This window comes from Dipodomys merriami, unplaced genomic scaffold (assembly GCF_024711535.1).
Source record: "Dipodomys merriami isolate MVZ:Mamm:240054 unplaced genomic scaffold, mDipMer1.0.p SCAF_25, whole genome shotgun sequence".
In the NCBI taxonomy this organism is placed as follows: Eukaryota; Metazoa; Chordata; class Mammalia; order Rodentia; family Heteromyidae; genus Dipodomys; species Dipodomys merriami.
The window spans coordinates 21,756,151-21,775,609 of NW_027203937.1; the positions used below are offsets into that span (position 1 = coordinate 21,756,151).

At 43.4% G+C, this 19,459-nt stretch overlaps 2 protein-coding genes across 6 annotated transcripts in view; both read left to right on the top strand.

The window, feature by feature from the left end:
- The window catches only part of Olfml1 (olfactomedin like 1), a 28,502-nt gene extending 21,170 nt beyond the window's left edge, over window positions 1-7,332 (top strand). The window contains exon 3 of the mRNA XM_070035223.1: window positions 5,610-7,332. Within this exon, the coding sequence (XP_069891324.1) occupies window positions 5,610-6,397 (788 nt within the window). The 3' untranslated portion in view covers window positions 6,398-7,332. The remainder of the gene's footprint in view (window positions 1-5,609) is intronic.
- Window positions 7,333-9,546: 2,214 nt separating this feature from the next.
- Window positions 9,547-19,459, top strand: part of Ppfibp2 (PPFIA binding protein 2) — a 136,957-nt gene continuing 127,044 nt past the window's right edge. Inside the window, exon 1 of one of the 5 annotated variants that reach the window (XM_070035225.1) lies at window positions 9,547-9,630. The gene's annotated coding sequence lies outside the window, so the exon portion shown is untranslated. Of the gene's footprint in view, window positions 9,631-9,697; window positions 9,894-10,222; window positions 10,286-19,459 lie in introns of those variants that run through there. The other 4 variants (XM_070035224.1, XM_070035228.1, XM_070035229.1 and 1 more) reach the window with 4 other exon arrangements.

Genomic DNA, 19,459 nt, shown 5'->3' on the forward strand with positions numbered 1-19,459 from the left:
TGACTGCTGTAGCTAATGCCCAAGTCTGATATGAGCCAGGCAAGGCCTTTGTGCATCAGGAAGCAGCCAGTGTGACATGATTTTTTAAAGGACTGGCTTGCTGAGACGTGGCTCTGAACAGCTAAGCTTGCTCCCTATTCCACTTCTGCCATGTGTTCCTTTCGCGAAAACCTTGAGTCAAGATTTTTTTTTGCAATGAAATAATGGATTTGAAAGAATCTTAAAAGCTTTAAAGTACTTTACAAATGATTATTCATTTAAGACAGTTCTGTGGTCAGAACTTAGAATGAGCAACACTATTTAGAGTCTGAAAAAAATCTATGTTTTCTAGCTATTTCCTTTATTCATTCAGCAGACATTATTCTGAACCCTCATGACTGTGAGCTAGACATTTGAATACAATGCTAATATGCAGACAAAGACTTTGGTTTTGCGTTGTGGAAATGATGGACAATGAGTTTGCTAATAAAACACATAAAATGGTGCAATAAGTGACCTCATGAAAGTGCTTGCTGTAACATAATTATAGGATAAACATATTTATATAGCATACTCACAAGAAGCCCTTCAAGGAAAAGATATTCAAAATAGAACTAGCAGGGTCAATTGAGCCCACTATGGGGAAAGCAAGAAAAAGAATGCTCCAGGAAGAAAAATTCCTAGTGCAAGAGCTCCAAGGCAGAAACAAACTTAGCAAGATCACAGAATATAAAGAAGACAAGGTAAGCACAACACAGTGGGTGAGGAGAGAAGGGAAGACAATTGAAAGCTTAAAAAAAGATTAGTTAGACTTTGCCAGAGAACCATGCAGACATCCAGGTACAGAGAACAAAGAAAGGTTTATTGCCAGGAAAGGGGGCCAGCAAGACTCCTTCTCACAAGAGACAAGTGAGAAGAAGCACTGGCTACTTTCTGGGGTGACCTATATAACCTAGGGGGGTTAGAGAGGCTAGAAGGGACTAGGAGGTGGAGACCCTAGTGTAGACATGTGGGTCAGGGGATTCATCATGGCGGACTAAGATTTATGGCTGCTATCTAAATAATAGATAAGGGTCCTGCAACTGCCCAGACCTGAAGGCCACTCGAAGGGGCTCTTGTTGCTTTCTATGGTGGTAGCTGCCCCAGAGAAGTGCCATCCCAAGGTAAAGGGGGTTGGAAGTTTATTATTTACTGCCTTTACTACATGGGCCTAGTGTTGCCTAGGAAAGGAGCATGCTAAGCTGTGGGGAAGGAAGGAGTGAACTAAGGGACTATGGGAAGGGAGCTCATTTTGCTAACAACAATAGTCACAGAGACAGGTAAGATCCATATTATGTAGGTCTTTAAGCCAGAATAAAAGATTAAGATGCTTTTCTAGGTATGATGGAAAGGAGACTCATACCATTTATGTTTTAAAACAGCTCATTCTTAGTGCTTTGTGGAATATACTTAGTATAGATTTACTTAGTGTAGGTAAGCAAGAGTAAAACCAGGGAGACAAATCAGATGCTTTTGTGGTCATCTAGGCAAGAGATGAGAATTCAGGAGGTGGTAGAAAGTAGATGTGTATTTGAGCATTTGAATTTAAGTACAAAACCATTATTTAAAGTTGAGTGTTGCTGATGGTATGAGATGCAAGGGAAGAAAATCAAGGGTATCTCCTTGGTGCAAAAACATGTTGATGCTTGTGCCTAAAATTAGAACTAATGGTCACTAAAACTGATCTCACCTCATATCCTTCTTTTTAAAAGTATTTTATTATCTTTAAGTAGCTGTACTAAAGTGGTACCATTTAACAAAGGAGTTTGTGAATACAATGCATTTTCACCTTCAAAGTTCTCACTACCCTTTGACTCATCCCTTTCCTTTCTTAATTCTGTGGTACATACAACAAATACTTGAATGCATTCTCCCTCCCTACCCCGTTTCATTTGTAGCCCCTCTCCCCATGGTCCCACCTCCCCCCTTGCTTGTACACATTTTCTGGTGCTGAGTTTGTTGGACTTCAACCTAACCTTTCTAACAGATTATATTACTTGAGCTCTCCATAGTTAATTCATTTCTAGCCACTTGCATACTATCCAATGTATTTACTTATAGATATAGGTACGGTCTATCTACCACAAATGAGGGAGGCAACTTAAATCCTATCCCTCTTGAACAGGGTCACTATGTAGAAGATAGCATGCTTCAGAACAAAGTGCAAAGGGTTGCACTACTGTCTATATTCCATGGGGCAAACTAAGTCAGCTTTAATAGAGGTATGAAGTATAATTTCATTGAAACTAGAAAGAGGAAAATGAACTGGAATGTGAAAGAATTGAGAGCATGATTGATGACACAGAACAGAAATAAGTATATACACAGTAAGGGAGAACAGATCTCCAAGGAGTAGGAACTGACTGATATTGTCATGGTACCAAAGATCAAGTAGTATATGCACATAGAAGATCAACCTGGCAATGTTAGAAAGAGTCGTTTCATAGAGTGATAGCGGAGTGAGTGAAAGGGAGGTAAGAAAGTAAATATGGAAAATGAAGATTGTTCTGTAGGAGAAGCAGATTGTGAAATGATGGAAAGATAGCAAGGTAGCTAGAGAAGGGTAACTAGTGGAGGTGAAAAAAATTAAATGTAAGCAAAATGGTTTATAAGGTAAGGCCAAGGAGCTAGTTATAAAGAAGAAAGTAAAGATTATAGGAAGGGAATAATTCATCAAGAAAGTCAAGAAGAAGCCAGGAAAGGGTGAGATCAGGGCACAAGTACTGAATATATTAGTCTTAGACAGGAGAAATAATATCACTTCTAAGAGTGTAGAAGTGTGGCAATGGTAGGAACAACTGGAGAAAATGTTGTAAGTGAGGGACAGGGAATAGAGGGAGTTTGTGTGGAATGGTGTTTGTGTAAAGGAGTTAAGCTGGTGTCAGTGAAAGGACTGTCTGAAGTAGTGGAGAAAAGAACATATAAGAGAGGGCAGGAGAGAGTGAAGGAAAAGGTGATATTGTCCAAAAAGAAATGTACTCATTCCCTGACTTATGAAATGGTAACCCCTCTATATATTACCTTTATAATAATAAAATATTGAATACAAGATGAAATAATAAAAGATAAATGTATGGTCTTTGGAGCTCAGCTGAGGTTGGAGGTCCCTTATATGTAGTGGGGTCACTATGTACCATTGTAAAATTTTCTCCAGTGCTCATCTCTCTAGTCCAAAGGCAGAAGTTTGAACTGATCCAAGACCAGAGACTTTTGTCATATGGATATTTTGGGACAATCAGAAATTGAGAGACTGAGGGGAAGAGAGTGTTGGTGACAGAGCCATCAGCCTACATAGTCTAGTCTGGATAGGAAAGGAAATGTGTTCAAGAGAAGACTAACAGGTATGATGGTGTGATGAGAGTAGATGCCATGAACTGAGTGTCATGAGGAAGTGGAGGAACAGATACAGCACAAAGAAGAAATGAGAAATAGAAGACTGAAATGTTGTAGAGAGTAGGATATTGGAGTTGTACATTTCTGATATGGAACAGTTTTGGGGCCCAGGGGACCTTCCTATTAGAAGGAATTGCCAACAGAGTTTGCAAGTCAGTTTCCATGGAGTTGAACATGTAAAAATGCTCCATATGTCTGAGACTAGCCAATGATTTAGACTAAGAGGAGTCAACAGCACAAGTTAGAGACATGAGCTACAATAGAATGAGACACAAAGTAGGAAGCCTTCTTGCACAAAGGGGGAAGGACAATAGTCTGAAATGTCAGTGAGGAGCTAGAAATATTTAAACATCATTAAAAAAAAAATCCTTCACCTATTTTAGACTTTTGATCTTCCATTATTTCCTTCTAATTAGTCTATGAATTTGGGCTATTCTCCAGGAGTCCATGATACCCAGGCTTGAGTTTACCCTGTAGAATGGACTTTTTGCTCCTATCCCAACCTTCACTAGCTCCTTTCCTGCTAGGTCAGGAACGTCTAAATTTCTTAATCCCTACCCTGAAGATTATAAACATAGGACTTGCATGTGAATGTACCTGTTGGTCTTAGGCACTAGTTGAGGCAATGTCAAGTATTTAGCTTATATTGATTTAAACTTCTTTAGTTATTACTTTACCTAATCTTGAAGGGCTTTCCTTATTTTCCAAATTTAAATGTAAGTTTATAAAAATTTATTTTTAAGTAGTTGTACAAAAGGGTTGTCAATCAACAAAGCAGTATAGGACTACAATTAATTTCTTCAAGCAAATTTGTTGGCTATCTGGAATGTTTTTTCCTGTTTCTCTACAATATATAATTTATTCTTCAAGATCCAACTCAAATGTAGAACCTTCCCTGCTTCAGATGACATCTGCTTCCTCTGTCCTTCTTTTCTAGCCAGTTATGTACCTAATAAGAAAGAGCCATGCCTAATTGATCATTGCCTAATATATGTTGTACCCCAGCTCATAATACCTGACTCACTTTTATCATTCCATTTTTCTTTGTCCATCATGGGGCTTGAACTCTGGACCTGGGTGCTGTCCCTCAGCTCTTCAGCTCAAGGCTAGCGCTCTACCTCTTGAGTCATAGCACCACTTCCAGTTTTCTGGTGGTTTATTGGAGATAAGAGTCCCATGGACTTTTCTGCCCAGGCTGGCTTTGAACTCAAATCTCAAATCTCAGCCTCCTGAGTAGCTAGGATTACAGGCATGAGCTACAGGCACCCAGCTTCATCATACCTTTTATAGATATTCAGTGCCTGCTGAATGAAATGCAAGAATCCTTTACTATAATATGGTCTCTTCAAGATGTACAATTAACTTATTTTCCAACTAAAGTTTGAATTCAGGGGCTTTTTAGACGCTCTGCCACTTGAACTACAACTTTAGCCCTTTTAGCTCTGAATATTTTTGAAGTAGAATCTCACTTTCTGTCTGAGCTGAACTAGACAATGACCCCATAAATATACATCCTGTATCACTGACCATTCACAAACCATCATGCCCAGCCTTTCCTATTGAGATGGGGGTGGGGAATATCATGAACTTTTTGCTTAGGCTGACTTCAAGCCACTATCCTCCCAATCTCAGCCTCCCAACCTTAGTGTCCCCAGTAGCCAGGCTGATAGGCACAGCTGCTGGCATCCAGTCCCCATTAAAACGATGGTGAAATGAACTGAATTACGTGCCTTCTCAGCTATGTAATTCTCACTGTCAATCTCAAGCGCTTTTGCAGTGAACAGGGTCTCTGACACAGTAATTGGCTGTTTATTTTGCATTGACTCTTAAATACTAGGCAGTGATTCTCTTAGCAAAGAGTTATTCATTTATTCTTTGATTCATTGGATCACATCATAAATTATGATTAAATGATGTATCACAACTTTATTTTGAACAGTATGGGAAAAAAGTGATCTGTAAAGATGAGGAGGTGAAAGAATAAATTGGGATTATTTCTGGGATTAAATGCTTTTTATGTAAACACAATGCATACTGTATGTTCCATTCTTTTTATTTCATAGTAGAAACAAAACTATTCACTACCAGTAAGAGAACTAAAAGGAAAAAAGATTTTTTCCAGGGATAGTGAGACTTCCAGAAAGTAGATACCTTATGTTTATAAAATAATTTCCCTTCTATTTCTCTTGCTTGGGCAGGCTGTAACAATATGCTGATGGGTATAAAGTCCTTGAAAATAGTGAAGAAGACAATGGACACAGACGGCTCTTGGATGAAAGATGCTGGCAGTGAGTCTGCGAAGGTGTATTTCCTAATTGGATCCAGAAACAATACTGTCTGGGAATTTGCAAACTTACGAGCATTCATGGAGGACAGCACCAAGCCAGCCCCACGGAAGCTAATTCTGCCTCTCTCCTGGCAGGGATCAGGTCAAGTGGTCTACAAAGGCTTTCTATTTTTTCACAACCAAGCAACTTCTAATGAGATCATCAAATATAATCTACAGAAGAGGACTGTGGAAGACCGAATGCTGCTCCCAGGAGGGGCAGGGCGAGCGCTGGTTTACCAGCATTCTCTGTCCACTTACATTGACCTGGCTGTGGATGAGCACGGACTCTGGGCCATCCACTCAGGCCCAGGTATCCAAGGCCATTTGGTTCTCACAAAGATTGAGCCTGGCACACTTGGAGTGGAGCACTCATGGGACACACCATGCCAAAGCCAGGATGCGGAAGCCTCATTCCTCTTATGTGGGGTTCTTTACGTAGTCTATAGTTCTGGTGGCCAGGGCCCTCATCGCATCACATGCACCTATGATCCTCTGGGGACTATCAGGGAAGAGGATCTGCCCAACTTGATTTTCCCCAGGCGGCCAAGAACACACTCCATGATCCATTACAACCCCAGGGATAAGCAGCTCTATGCATGGAATGAAGGAAACCAGATCATTTACAAACTCCAGACAAAGAGAAAGCTGCCTCTGTAATAGTGAATGGCCTCTAGGAGAGAGAGCAAAATGGCTGTACAGGACACTGAAGCCACAACCCCTTAATGTAGTAGCATTTCTCTTATCACACCCAGGAATAGGTCTAGAAGAGTGAATACACGTATGTCTTTCCCAAATGTCACAGACTTAGCTAGTTTCCAGGAGCTTAGGAATTTTCAACATCTATTTTTCATTCCCACCCCCAGTTCCCCAAGGTCTCCTACCTTCTGAGCTTATTTCCAGCCTTCTTTTTCTGCTTTCCTTCATTTGTTATAAATCTGTCTCTCCTCCTCAAATAATCAGAATCCTGCCTCCCTCTGATACTTACTGGCTTTTTCTCCTCTGGCCTTTGATCAGGCTCAAATGCTTACAAACACCCTTTCAATTTTTTTTATCTTACTGCTAAATTATTATTTCTTATAGACATTAATTTTCTTCTTTATTGTGCTTTCCCCAAGTTGGTAGAGATAGTAACAGAGTAAAAACATGAACATTTTGAATGCTACTTTCTAATTACAATGTCTGTACATTATTTTCCTTTCCAACCTTGTGAGATGTGTACAAGTCTTTACAAATTGCTGTGATGAGGAGAAATATTTAGGTGAGTTATTCAAAGTAGCACAACTGTAAAATTAAAGAGCTAGATAATACCACAAATCTTTTGGTCTTTACATCACCCAAGGAAATATCAAATATGTAATATTTGTTCACCCCACCCTTTATAATCAATGTGCTCATTGGTTCAGCTTTAAAATAATACTCTCTTCCTTTTGCCAAGTTTTTTCATCTGCAAAATACCTTTTTATAGGTATTTCCTGCAGAAACCCAGCCTGAGGGTGAAGACCCCCACCTCTAGCCTCATCTTGTCTTACTGTCATCTGCTCCTCTCTTTTTGGTTTAAATACAATAAAAATGACATTGAGCAAATAACCTCATCAAGTTGTATTTGCCTACATACCCTCAGCATCAATAGCTTTCAGGGAGTACTGCCTGTGTTGAGTTTACTATGAACAATCCCCAACACACAGAGGCTCTTAGTAAATATTCTGGAATCTGGAAGGAAGCCAGATAGCAGGCAAGTCATTCTGCCACAGCAGGCATGCTGTGTGGCTCAGAGGGCAGCCTGCCTCTCAAGAGGGGCTTCTTCAAAGTGTCTCCCATGTGTGTATGTGTCCAATTCAGCTGAGTTTGGGTCACAAGTGCAGGTTGCAGTGCCAGTCTGTGTCATGTGCTGAGACCTCTGTCTTTCCAGGTTGGTCACATGAGAGGACTTGCTTTGTATACTTGCAGCTGTTTCCCTGCCTTTGCCAAGCCTCAGTCAGGATCATAGGCATGAAGAGAGATTTCTTTTCCCTTATGGGAAACAGATCTTCAGCAGAATAGAATAACCCAATCTATGGGTACTGTGTAATGACTCCCAGTTTAATGGAATGGCATAGAGAGCCCACATCTTTTGTGAAAAGAGGCAAGTATGAATGGGTAGATGAGGGGATAGTATTCTCTTTATAGGTCTGTGGCTATTACCTGCCCCATGGGTAAAGTCACATTACCTATTTCGCAAATACACAGAAAGTGGCTGCCTCACAATACAAGTTGGAATTACCAACCATACGTGCAGGAAGGATTTGTGCATGTATAGTTCCTTTTGAGGAAGAGGAGAGTGTCTGTAATGTGCTGTCTGGCTTCCCTTTGGGATGTGCTTGCATTTGACAGATATGCAAGATACACCTGCCTCTAACCATTCACCCTGGTACCTTGAATTCCTGCACCTAGAATTCCTCTTTTGGGTCAACACAGTTTCTCCAGGAGGCTTCTGTTTATGCCCCTTTGCTTGACAGCATGCAGGCTTGCAAGCACCTTGGGTAAATTTCAGGTGTACATTTCCATTCTGGTGTCTTCTATTGGATTCCAATGAGCATCAATGTCTATGTGACCTACAGCAGTGATTATTAAATTTTGTGGCACATAAGAATCACCTTGAAAGCTTTTGAGAATTTTAATATCCAGGTCACACTTCTATCCATTAAAGCAGACCCTCAGGAGGTAAGATCCTCCCTTCCACCCCCATTAGTATTTTTAAACCCCTTTCCCCAAGGTGGTTCCAAAATTCAAATAAGCTTGAGAACCAGTTAATTAATATATTTTAAAAAGTAATTGCTGCCTGTAACCGACATCTGAATTGAAACTCCTTGTACAACCACTTAAGGATAATAACAACAATAAAGCAATCATATAGTTCTAAAACAACTTAGTGTTTTCCAGGGGACCAAGGTAAAGGCAGCAAGTCTCTTGAGATAGCGCATGTGGGATTTGGAAACACCCATGAACTCACATGAACTGTGGCAACAGGCTCCTTGTCAGAAAGTCCCTCTGCTGCTATTTTAAGGAAGTGAAAACTGAAGAGTGTCCTGCTGTAACACAACTCTTGTGGGCCCCAGCTTTCCTGGCTGGCTTTACTCCTTCTCTGTTGCTGGTCAGGTTCCTGCAGGGACTGACTACCGGTGTACTGTTTGCCAAGGCAACTTATGTTCCTTTCACATGAACAAATCTCTGGGCACACTAGTACTTTCAGATCATTAGGGTCAATTTGGCTTGAAAAAAAAAAAGATGTGTCCCAGGGTTTGTCGACATTCTAGCTTACACAGAGGCCAGGCCTGTGGTGACTCCTGCCCCAACTGGGGACTATGCCAGAGTCCCCGATGTTACTGCCACTTGAAGCCCATGAGGGATTTTAATCAGCTAGCCTGAGCCATTGGTCCTGGGAGGCACCAGCAGGGCAACTGGCAGCAAAACCTGAGGCTGCATACAGGGTAAATGCTAGACCCAGTCCTCCTTGATTTGAGAATTCATCACTAAAGCTTTTCTTGGGCCTAGGGTGCTGGGCACAGGAAGTGCTCCTGGTCCTTAGCCATTTTTCAAGATTGAGCACTGAGCATTTTGCCACCAACCACTAAAACCCAGCCAGACACCTAGAGCACCTCATTTACATAGGGGAACACATCCTGGCTGGGCCTCTTTGCAGCTTGAAGGGAGACTAGAGCAAGCAGGTGGGGCTCCGAGAGGGGCGTGGTCTACACGAGGGGGCGTGGCTCCACGAGGGGCGTGGTCCGGCGTGGAGGGTGGGGCTTGAGGCGGGCTCAGGGGGGCGGGGCTTGACAGGTCGGTCCCAGAGGAACAGGAACCCGGTCGCCCGGATCCCAGCGGGCGACCGCGACACCTCAGAGCGAGGAAGAGTGAGTGACAGCAGCGGGGCGGTCCCAGGGGAGGTCCCCTGGGTGAGAGAGTGACTCTCCCGGACGAGCCTCCCGCGGTGGGGGGGGGGGGTTCCCCGCCCCCGTCACGTGGACGCCGGCCTCAGCAGCCGCTGGGCTGGTCGGTCCAACAGTTCGTCAGTGTGGCCGGGAGCCGGGTCCTCTCAGGTTCCCGGGCGGGAGTCCGGACGCGGAGCGGCCGCGCACCTGAGCCGCTCGGAGAGCAGCCGCGGCCCTGCAGCCAGGTCAGTGCCCTCGGCCTGGGCTCGCCACGGTCCGGACTGGGCTCACCGAGGTGGGCAATGCCTGCGGGGATCCGAGAACCCACCCAGGACGTGGGGCAAGGCGGGGTGTGTGTGTGGGGGGGGCGAGGAGGGGCATCTGCGGCAGACCTCCATCCCACCCTGGCCGGGATCAGAGAGACCCTCCGCACCTCCTACAGGTGCCAGCCCGGCCCTGAGCTGCTGGGGGCGGTCGGTTACCGCAGGAGTTCTGAGCCGGTAGATCCCAGCTCAGCCTGGTTCCGGGACCGAGCAGCTGAGTAAACTCGGGAGCCCAAGGTGGTAGGGAAGTTTGGGACTTGTTTTTTTCCTTTTCCTTTCCCGAGGCTACTCTGTGTCACCGAGTCCGTGTGCAGGTACGAAGCGCCTTGGGCTGAAACCAGCGCTGCTCTGCCGTGGCTAACCGTGCCACATGCCTTCCCCAAAGGCTCCAAGCCGCCCTGCAGTGCAGGACTGGGAATGGTCCTATGTAAAAATGGGTTCTCTTCCCTTCTAGCACGCCTCCGCTCCAGGCCCACTGTGTTTCCTCTAATAAATAAGATTATTTATTAAAATAAGAGAACTGCCCAGGTTTGTGCAGGATTGAAACAGGCATTCTAGCCAGTGCATATATATATATATTAAAGAGCATCTGGATCTTGGGTTTAGATGCATTCCCATATTTTGGTCTACTTCCTTTCTCATCATCTCCGTCCTCCCCTCTTTCTTAATTGTATTACAGAACGGGCATGTTTGTTATTTATGGTGTATTTTGCAAAGTTCGATGTTTCCACTACAGAAATGTAGTTGGTCACAGAGACCATTTATTTCTACTCTGCGATTATTGTTAGTTTGTGGAAAATACTAAATGTGACCCGATTTAGAAATTATTTCCCTCTTGGGCTTGAGAGAGGCAACTCATTTGTATTGTGTTTATGTTTATGTTTTTAAATTACTTTTGAAGTGGGAGGCGGGGATTTGTGAGTCTTTTATTGCTTTCTGTGGAATTTTATTTCAGGACTGGGCTTACAAGCTTGGGCATTGCCTGGGGGTAACCGAGAGCCCCCAAATCCAAGAACTGCACAGAGTGTGTGGTGGGGAGCCAGTGCTTCTCTAAACTCCCTATTTGGAGGTGGGGGGGAGTGAGTGCTGAGGATTGAACCTTGGGGATTGAACACATTCTAGGCCATTTCTGGACCATTGAACTATATCCCTAGCCCTTATATAGCATATTTTAGCTAGTAGTAGAAGTTCTTTGAGATTTGGTGATGTGGCCATTATTAGCTTATTGCTACTTCGAAAAAACATTGAATGTTTGATCCCTATGGGGATGGTCAAGGCCAATATGCTATGATTTTAAGATTGAGTGGAATGAAATAAATGAAAAAAGGCAGTGACAAAGTTGTGGAAGTTCCTGTCTTTTATATGAACAGGGAAAATTTGAGATAATTGTAACAATGCGTGACATATATTTGGGATGGAAGGGTTTTCTCTTGGATTTCTCCCAGCAGAGAAAGATAAAGGTGATGTGAGCAAGGCAAGCTAGGACCACTCCTGAGAAGTGGCCAGTGGTCCACCTTGGCTCCCATAACAGCTGGTAGATTAAAAAAAAAAGCTAGTGATACAGATAGAACATGGTCTCAGCTGGCCATGAAGGCCAGGTACCAAGGTCTGGACTTCAAAAGCAAGGGAGTCAATATTGAATATTGATTTAGGGTTCTTTGAGCTTTTCAAAGTCAGAGACCTTGGCCCTTGGCCTTTGCTAGTCCCACAGAAAAAAACAGTAAATATTTGTGGAATGAGCCATTTGAGGCCACCCGAGAAAGCAGCATTTCTCAATCTTTTATCATGGGCCTGAGAATCACCTGAAATTTTCAAGTGCAGATTTTCGTTCAGTGGGTCAGAGGTGGGACCTGCATTTCTGCCTGGGAAGGTACCTATGATGAGAGTGTGGGTTAGTAGTATGCAGGCTGTCTTGGTCTCAGAATTACTTGGGGGAGCTTTGTGGAACTTGTCAGCTTAACTAGGTCTGGGATGATTTTCGAATTTCTACTCTACTGTGCTGACTAATATCTCAGGTGGGGAAGGCTTGGGGGAAACAGTGATCAAAGAGAGAAAGCAAGTGGGGAAACTGGAACGCCAATTCAGGTTACATGAGATGAGATGGGGCCTTTGGGGGGACAGGGCTGAGAGGATGGTGACATGAAGACAAGAGAAGTGATTTTGGAAAGATAGAATGCACAGGCAGGAGGTGTCAGTCACTGGACTGATTGGACAGGACAGTATCTGAGGAGAGCGGGCCAATTTGGGGACACTTCAACTTTGGGCATGAGGTATGATGTGCTCCTTAGGAACTGGTCCTTTGGTGGATCCTATAATGCAGTAGAGGAGAAGGAAGCATGAATTCAAACATAACAAATATTTATTAAGCCTCATAGATTGTGCATTCCATACAAGATGTGACTGACAGCCAGCACTTGGTGTGGGGACAACTAAGCTGAACCTCTTGGCAGCTTTGATTTTTCTTGAGTCACTGTTTTTCCTGCTTCCTCCTTCCTTCAGGGAGTGCCACTTCCCTTGGCCTTATGTTTCCAAGCATCCTTCTTTCATTTTCAGTACTAATGGCATCTGTGTGTCTGCCTTTTCACAGAATCTAGGGAAAGTGAGCTGTATCCCTTTATTTGTATTTTTGTTTTTTATTAATTTAGTTATGGTGGTTCTGAGGGTTAACTCAAGTCTTTGAGCTTGCTAGATGGACACTCTACCACTTAAGTCCCATCCCAAGCCCTTTAAACTTTATTTTTCAGATAGGGTCTTGGTTTTTGTTTTTTGTTGTTGTTTGTTTTGTTTTGTTTTGTCTTTGTTAGACGCCAATCTTGGACCCTGATCTTCCTATTCTACCTTACATTTATCTTGTAATGTAATTTGAGTTACAGGTATGTGCTAGGTTTCATATAGACTTTTATAGACTTCTTTGTTTTGTTTTCTTTCTGTAATGCTGAGGATTGAACTCAGCTTGAGTTCAAGCCTTGCGCTTGCTAGATAGGCACACTACCATTTGAGCTAAGCCTCCAGCACCTTTTTGTCTCCTTCCTTCCTTCCTATTTTTATTTTTATTTTTGGGTGCCAGTAATGAGGTTTAAACTCAGGGCCTTACTGACCACTCTACTACTTAAGCTATACTTTCAGCGAGGTATTTTAACTGGGGGTAGAATCTCTTGGGCTTTTTTTTTTATTTTTTGCCTAGGCTGGCTTCAAGCCACCATCTTCAGATCTCTGTTTGTGAGTAGTTAGGATTACAGATATGAGCCATTAGCACCTGCTGCCTTAGTTATTTTTTAGATGGGTCTTGCTTTCTTCCTGATGGACCTGGGTGTGTCCCTTCATTCCTAAACATGGCAGGTGCATACCACTATCCCTAGCAATTGAACTTCCCCATTAGCTGGGACTGTGCCCAGACATTGATTAGGATGGATTCTCTCTAACTTTTCTATCCATGCTGGCTTCCTATTGCAATCCATAATCCCAATATTTACCCAGGTTCCCATCTCTCAAAAAAATGCACCCCTATGTACAATTATGATATCCCATCTCTGTCTTCTAATAACAGGGATTATAGGCTTGAGCCACAGTGCCCTAGCACCCTTAAAGACTTTTAAAGCTAGTTTTGTTGGATCTTGTAGAGTTCCCTAGGAAGTCTATATTCTTACCCCTCACACATCTGGTAAACACTCTTCTCCGAGACACTGTCCTAGAGAAGTCTACTTGAGCTTTAGGAGTTCCTAAGGACTACTGACTCCTAGTCTTATCTTCAACAAATTTATGATGTCTCTTGGCTTTAAGGTCATTGGCTTGGTGCTCCTTGGTAGTTCTTGCTTTTATTTGCTGACCTAGTCACATATACACATTTATGCACACTGAGAGCTGGGCATTCATTGTGCATGATGTCTTTAATTCCCCATTCTATGTTGTATAGAATGTTGTGGCCTCTGTTAACACATCAGTAGACACAGATGGGATAAATTGCTCAGTGAAGCCAGGCACCAGTGATGCATGCCTGTAATCCTAGCTACTCAGGAGGCTGAGATCTGAGGATCAAGGTTCAAAGCCAGCCCAGGCAGGAAAGACTGTGAGACTCTTATCTCCAATAAACCACTAGAAAACCAGAAGTGGCGCTGTGGCTCAAGTGGTAGAGCACTTGCCTTGAGCTGAAGAGCTCAGGGGCAGCACCCAGGCCCAGAGTTCAAGCCCCACGACTGACAAAAAAAGAAAAAAAAAGAAAAAAAGAAAAAAGAAAGAAAAGAATTGCTCAATGATAAGAGAAAGTATAACATTCTTCTGTGACCGTTAATGCTATGTACAGGCTGGCCCTAACTTAGCTGCATTTCCACTGTTTCCCAACAGTTCTTTTCTTTGGTGCCTCTTCTTGGAAATACCTGTTATTTCTGCTATGCAACTCTTATTACTCCTTCAGGATGCAGATTAAATTCTTGAAATCCCCTCACCCTCATGTCATTTTTACTCTTTTCCTCTAATCTGATATGCATATTGCAATAAATACAAATTTCTGCAGCATCCCCTGGCCATTTTAATTGACATCTCTATCTACATTCTGAGATTCTTTCAGGATTCATCACACTTGGCCTATGTCAGCAAGTGTGTACATGTATAGTATATACATGTATGACCTGTGTGTATCATACATATATCGTACATAAAACTGGCTGGCTTTCCATTGTTTGCCTCAGTGAAGAGGGAAGGGGGCAAGTTATTTTGTATGGAAGAGGGAAGGATCAAGAGCAGAAGTTGAAAGACAAGGAGCAAGAACAGGCCTAAGGAGAAGTGGCCTGCATGATTAGAGTCTCCAAGGAGGGACACTTGGAGAGGAGAAGCTGGAGTCTTGGGCTGGGGAGAAATGGTAGAAGACTCTGAGTGTGGTGGTGTTCATCTGTAGTTCTCCACAGTCAGGAGGGTAAGGCAGGGGCATCACTTTAGTCCATAAATTTGAGACCAGTCTGGGCAACACAGTGGGGCCCGGTCAATTTAAAAATTAAAAAAATAAAAAAATAAACTTGATTCTGATGACACTGATAGTTTCCAACTATGAGAAAACCATGGTGCTAGTGTCTTTTCAGGAAGCTTCTGGGCTATGAAGGGCAGGTGAGAGGGTTGGGGAGGGAATTCTCGTGAGGAAAGGCCATAATAAGCCTCCTTCCATGGAGGAAGTTTAGGACCTAAATCAAGGCAGTGGTACTAGGGCTAGAGAGGAGGGAAAAGAGATGGGTGAGCTTGCCAAGAAATCCAGCAGGATTTGGTGACTGATTGGATTTGAGGGAAAGAGAAAGGCATCCAACTGGACATTGACATTTTGTGCTTATTTGCTTGGAGAAGAATGAGGCAATTGTGAGTAGCCTGAGAGCATGGAGGAGCTTGCTGGAAGGGGAAAGGAAAATGAGGGTAGTTGATTCATGTGGGAATCAGAAGGGAGTCTTGGGTCATTTCTTGCTTGTCCTTTATGTTTTTACTGACAAAGATGGTAAAGCCCAAAGCAACCTGCCCAAGGTTACCTCTCTCTTAATGGCAGACCCAGGCCTTCTGGCCTTGTGGCCTAGGGCTCTAGTATCTGTAGCCCAGTAAGTTTGTCCAGAGAGCTGTCAGAAGGTCCAGATGGAGATTCCATTAGGCAGCAAAAAATGGGAATGCAACCAAATTGGGGTGAATTCATTTGCAAAACAACCAGGTCTGGATCCATAATGAGTCAGAGACTCGGGAAGTATCTACTGGCGGCCAAGGCTGATGGGGCCTGAAGGCCCAGAAGGCCTCTTTTTTATCCAGTGGCCTTCCTATATGTGAGGCTGATGAGGTAGGACATATGTTTTTTTTTAAAACTAGTATTAGAAGTCTTATGGTATGCTCATTGGTGCCTATGTCTAGTAACCAGGTTTTTCTGAGGAATGCAACCATCAATTTGATAGTATACTGGAAAGGTATATTCCAAGAAGCAAACCCTCCTGTATTCTCTCCAGAGAGACTTGGAGGAATCCATTCATCAGTTCATGAGATATTGCTTGGATAGTGGTGGAGTGGAGATAGGAGCAGGGGGTTGGGGATGTTATAGCGAGCTGGGGAAGGCACCAGCCTTGAGGGCTTCCTGTAGCCAGAGGCCTTGTAGAAACAGGAGAGTCAGGTATCCATCCAGATGACTAAGTGCCACATCTGTTAGAGGAGATGAGCACAGTTCCTTTATATTCCACATTGATGTCCAGGGTCTCAGTGGCTCTGAGGCTGGGGTTTCCTTTGCCTCCTCACCCCTTCCTTCTCTACCCATCTGGGTTCCTCAGCCTTTAGCCTTCTAGGACAGTGTCTTGCCTTTACCGTAGCATATACCCTAGCATAGGGGTCATTTCAATTGCTAAGGTAGAACTAGGTTACTGTATGTGAAACATTTAGATTGTCTCCTGGCATGTAGTAGTTGCCAAACAAAAAGGCACAAGGACTATTGGAATTCAGTTTTGAGAGAAAACTTGCTAAACCTCTGTGCCATTTCTTGCCAGTTTCTCTGTTATCTTGTTTCTGAGGTTGTATGTATGTATGTATGTATGTATGTATGTATGTATGTATGTATGTATATATGTATGTATGTATGTGCACATGTTGTTTTCTCATAGAGATTGGAATGAGAAAGAGAAAGAGACAGAGACAGAGACAGAGAGACAAAGAGAGAGAGAGAGAGAGAGAGAGAGAGAGAGAGAGAGAGAGAGAGAGAGAGAGAAAGGAAGGGAAAGAGCAATATAGGAGCCAAGAGGAGAGATCTGATGTATTGACTACTACTAAAGGAAAAGAAAGGGAGTAGAGCCCTACCTTATGCTAAGACCCAAAGTGGTTTACCTCTGAGTGGATTACCTCTGTTCCTTGCATACACACAGGACAATTTCTTCCTCCAAACATAAAGCTGTTTGATGGATAGCCAGCTCAATGCTGGACTGCCCTCATGAAGACAACAGAAGCATAGCTAGGCCCCATAGAAAGCCTTTCTGAAGAGAGGGTAGATGGCATTGACAAAGGCTTTTTGGGGATCCACTGAGGATCCTGTGCATGCTAGGCAAGTATTTACCATTGAGCCACAGCCTAGCCCAGGAAACAGACTTTTAAAGGTTCCAGGATATTTAATTTATTCATTTTATTTTTATATATTGTCCAAATGGATGCTTTTGAGAGTGAGAGGAGGTAAGTGAATGTTAAAGTTTAGCTGCATCCTGAATGATGGGACTGCTCAGCAAATGGGGACATGTGGCATCAGGATCAGTGTTCCACTCTGTGAATCCTGTGAGCAGCAGGGGCAAGCAAAGGGAGAAGGGAGAGGAGAGTGGATTGACGCTGGCACAGGGAAGAGGAAAGCTGGAATGTGATTGAGGATGGGAATGGCAGATTCTTCTCACTCATTACCAGCGTGAAGGAATAGTCCTTGGCTCTGACACCTGACCTTGACTGGATGTCATGAAGCTTTGTTATATAAGCTCTTCCTGAGATCAGCCAAGACATCTGGTTCTTCAATATAATACTGCTCACCTGGTAACAGCAACAACAGCCCTGCGTGTCTGTCTAGGTTTTCACTGTGCTGTGGCTGACTGGTGCTCCACAATACTCCAGGCAGGGATTATTCTACTTCTGGAGAGAAGGAAACTGCCTCCTCATACCCACCCCACCCCACTTATTCCTTCATGGGATAAGGCAGCAGGCCTTTCCATCATGGGAGCTTGGCCTCCCTGTCCCTTGGGGACCCAGAGAGCTCTAGAATGGGGCTTTGGATTAAGCATTCCTCCATTTAAATCCAGGCACTATACAGGCACTCTGTTGCTGCATTGAGCAAGTCTTTTTAACCTTTCTGGAGTTTAAATTTCTCATCTGTTTAATGGCTTAGCAATAATAAGCCTTCTTTGGTTGTTAAGAAGATTAGATGAGATGATGTAATCAATGTTGACCACAGTACTTGGCATATCATAGTAACCAATAAATGATATTATCACCATTTTTGGACTCGGGAAGCCTGAAAACAACATTTTATCAAGAGAATGGATTTGTGCTGTTCAGAGGGCATACCATGAGATTTCAAGAGAGAAAAGTATTTCCTCGGCCTCTAGATATGACCACAGGGTGGTCAAGTGTTCAGAACAAGGGCAGAGCATAGAGCTTAGAGTCCAAACCAACTCATTGAGACTTGTCAAGGTAAGTTCAGAGTCCTACTCTTGTCACTACTTTCCAAATGGGAAGACTTACATAAATTGGCTTCCATGGCTATATTAATGAGAATTCTGAGTTTAGGACTTGGTAGGGGATCTTTTCTCTGGTTATACCTTGAAGCAAGAAAAAAAGAGGGAGCCCTAATGCTACAGAACTGGGGTGCTTGTCCTGTGAATGTGGAAGGACCTGAGAACAGACAGGAAGACACAGGAATGTCATTGTGATTTTCAGGTGGAGGAGGGGGCTACCACATTTGGTGTTTTTTCTAGAGGGAACAGGTAAGGAACTATGATACTGACAGTAGAGATCATTTAAGACAGGGCAGATTTTAGTCCAAAATGATGTGAGAAATTCTAGATAACTCACGTTTGTCTCTAGAACCAAGAAGCTGTCTTACACTTTCCAAGTAGTGTTAACTAGAAAAGAGTTGGTGAAATCATAGGAGAGGCAGGGTGTGCTGAAAGGTTATTATAGGTCTAACTAAAAGGCCTGCAGGATTTTCACAGAGTAGGCTTGGAGAATCAATTGGGACTAGATCCTAAGGAGTGAGTACCAGAGTTACTTTTCATATGAGGGAGGAAGAGAATATGAAGGGATCTCTGGGCAATTAAATGTCATGCGTTAAGGGCATAAAGTTTTCCTATGTATGTTAACAGGTTGGCACCAAGTGATAATACAGAAACTTAGACTCTTCCTGTTGTTAAAAGATGATCAGAGAGGTTATAACTAAAGGATGGGGAAGACTTGATGCTAAACTAAGAAGCAGAATTTTATCCTGCTGGTAGTGGGGACTAATTGGTGCCTTCTGAGAAGAGACAACGTGCAACAAATGTTGGGTGGCATGAAGGTGGGAGGCTAGGAGAGGATAGCCTTAAAGCTTCTGTCCCAACTCATAGGCTTGAGCATCCCAATTAATGACAGGGATCAGGACAGAAGAAAGGCTCTGTGGCTAGGCCTTTGTGGGCTATGGGTTTGTTCCAAGGCAATAAACCTCAAGGAGTAGATTACTGTGTTCATTCTTTGCATATGCTTCTCTTGGCCCAACCACCTGACGGAGGTGTTAGACTCATGGACCAACTGGGAAGATTGTGTGAATATAGCTTTCTGATACGTGGAAAGCTAGAGGATGTGGCCTGGGGCACTGGGTTTTCTGCATTCCAGAGGGTATGGCAGGTGTAGAAGGGAACGAGGACTTTGTGGCCAGCGACACTGGACTTTTACCATCCAATAGATAATAGGGTTTAGAAGGAAGTGATCCAGGGGGAACCTGGTGACAAGACAGAGCAGTCTGACTGTCTCAGTCTGGGCCA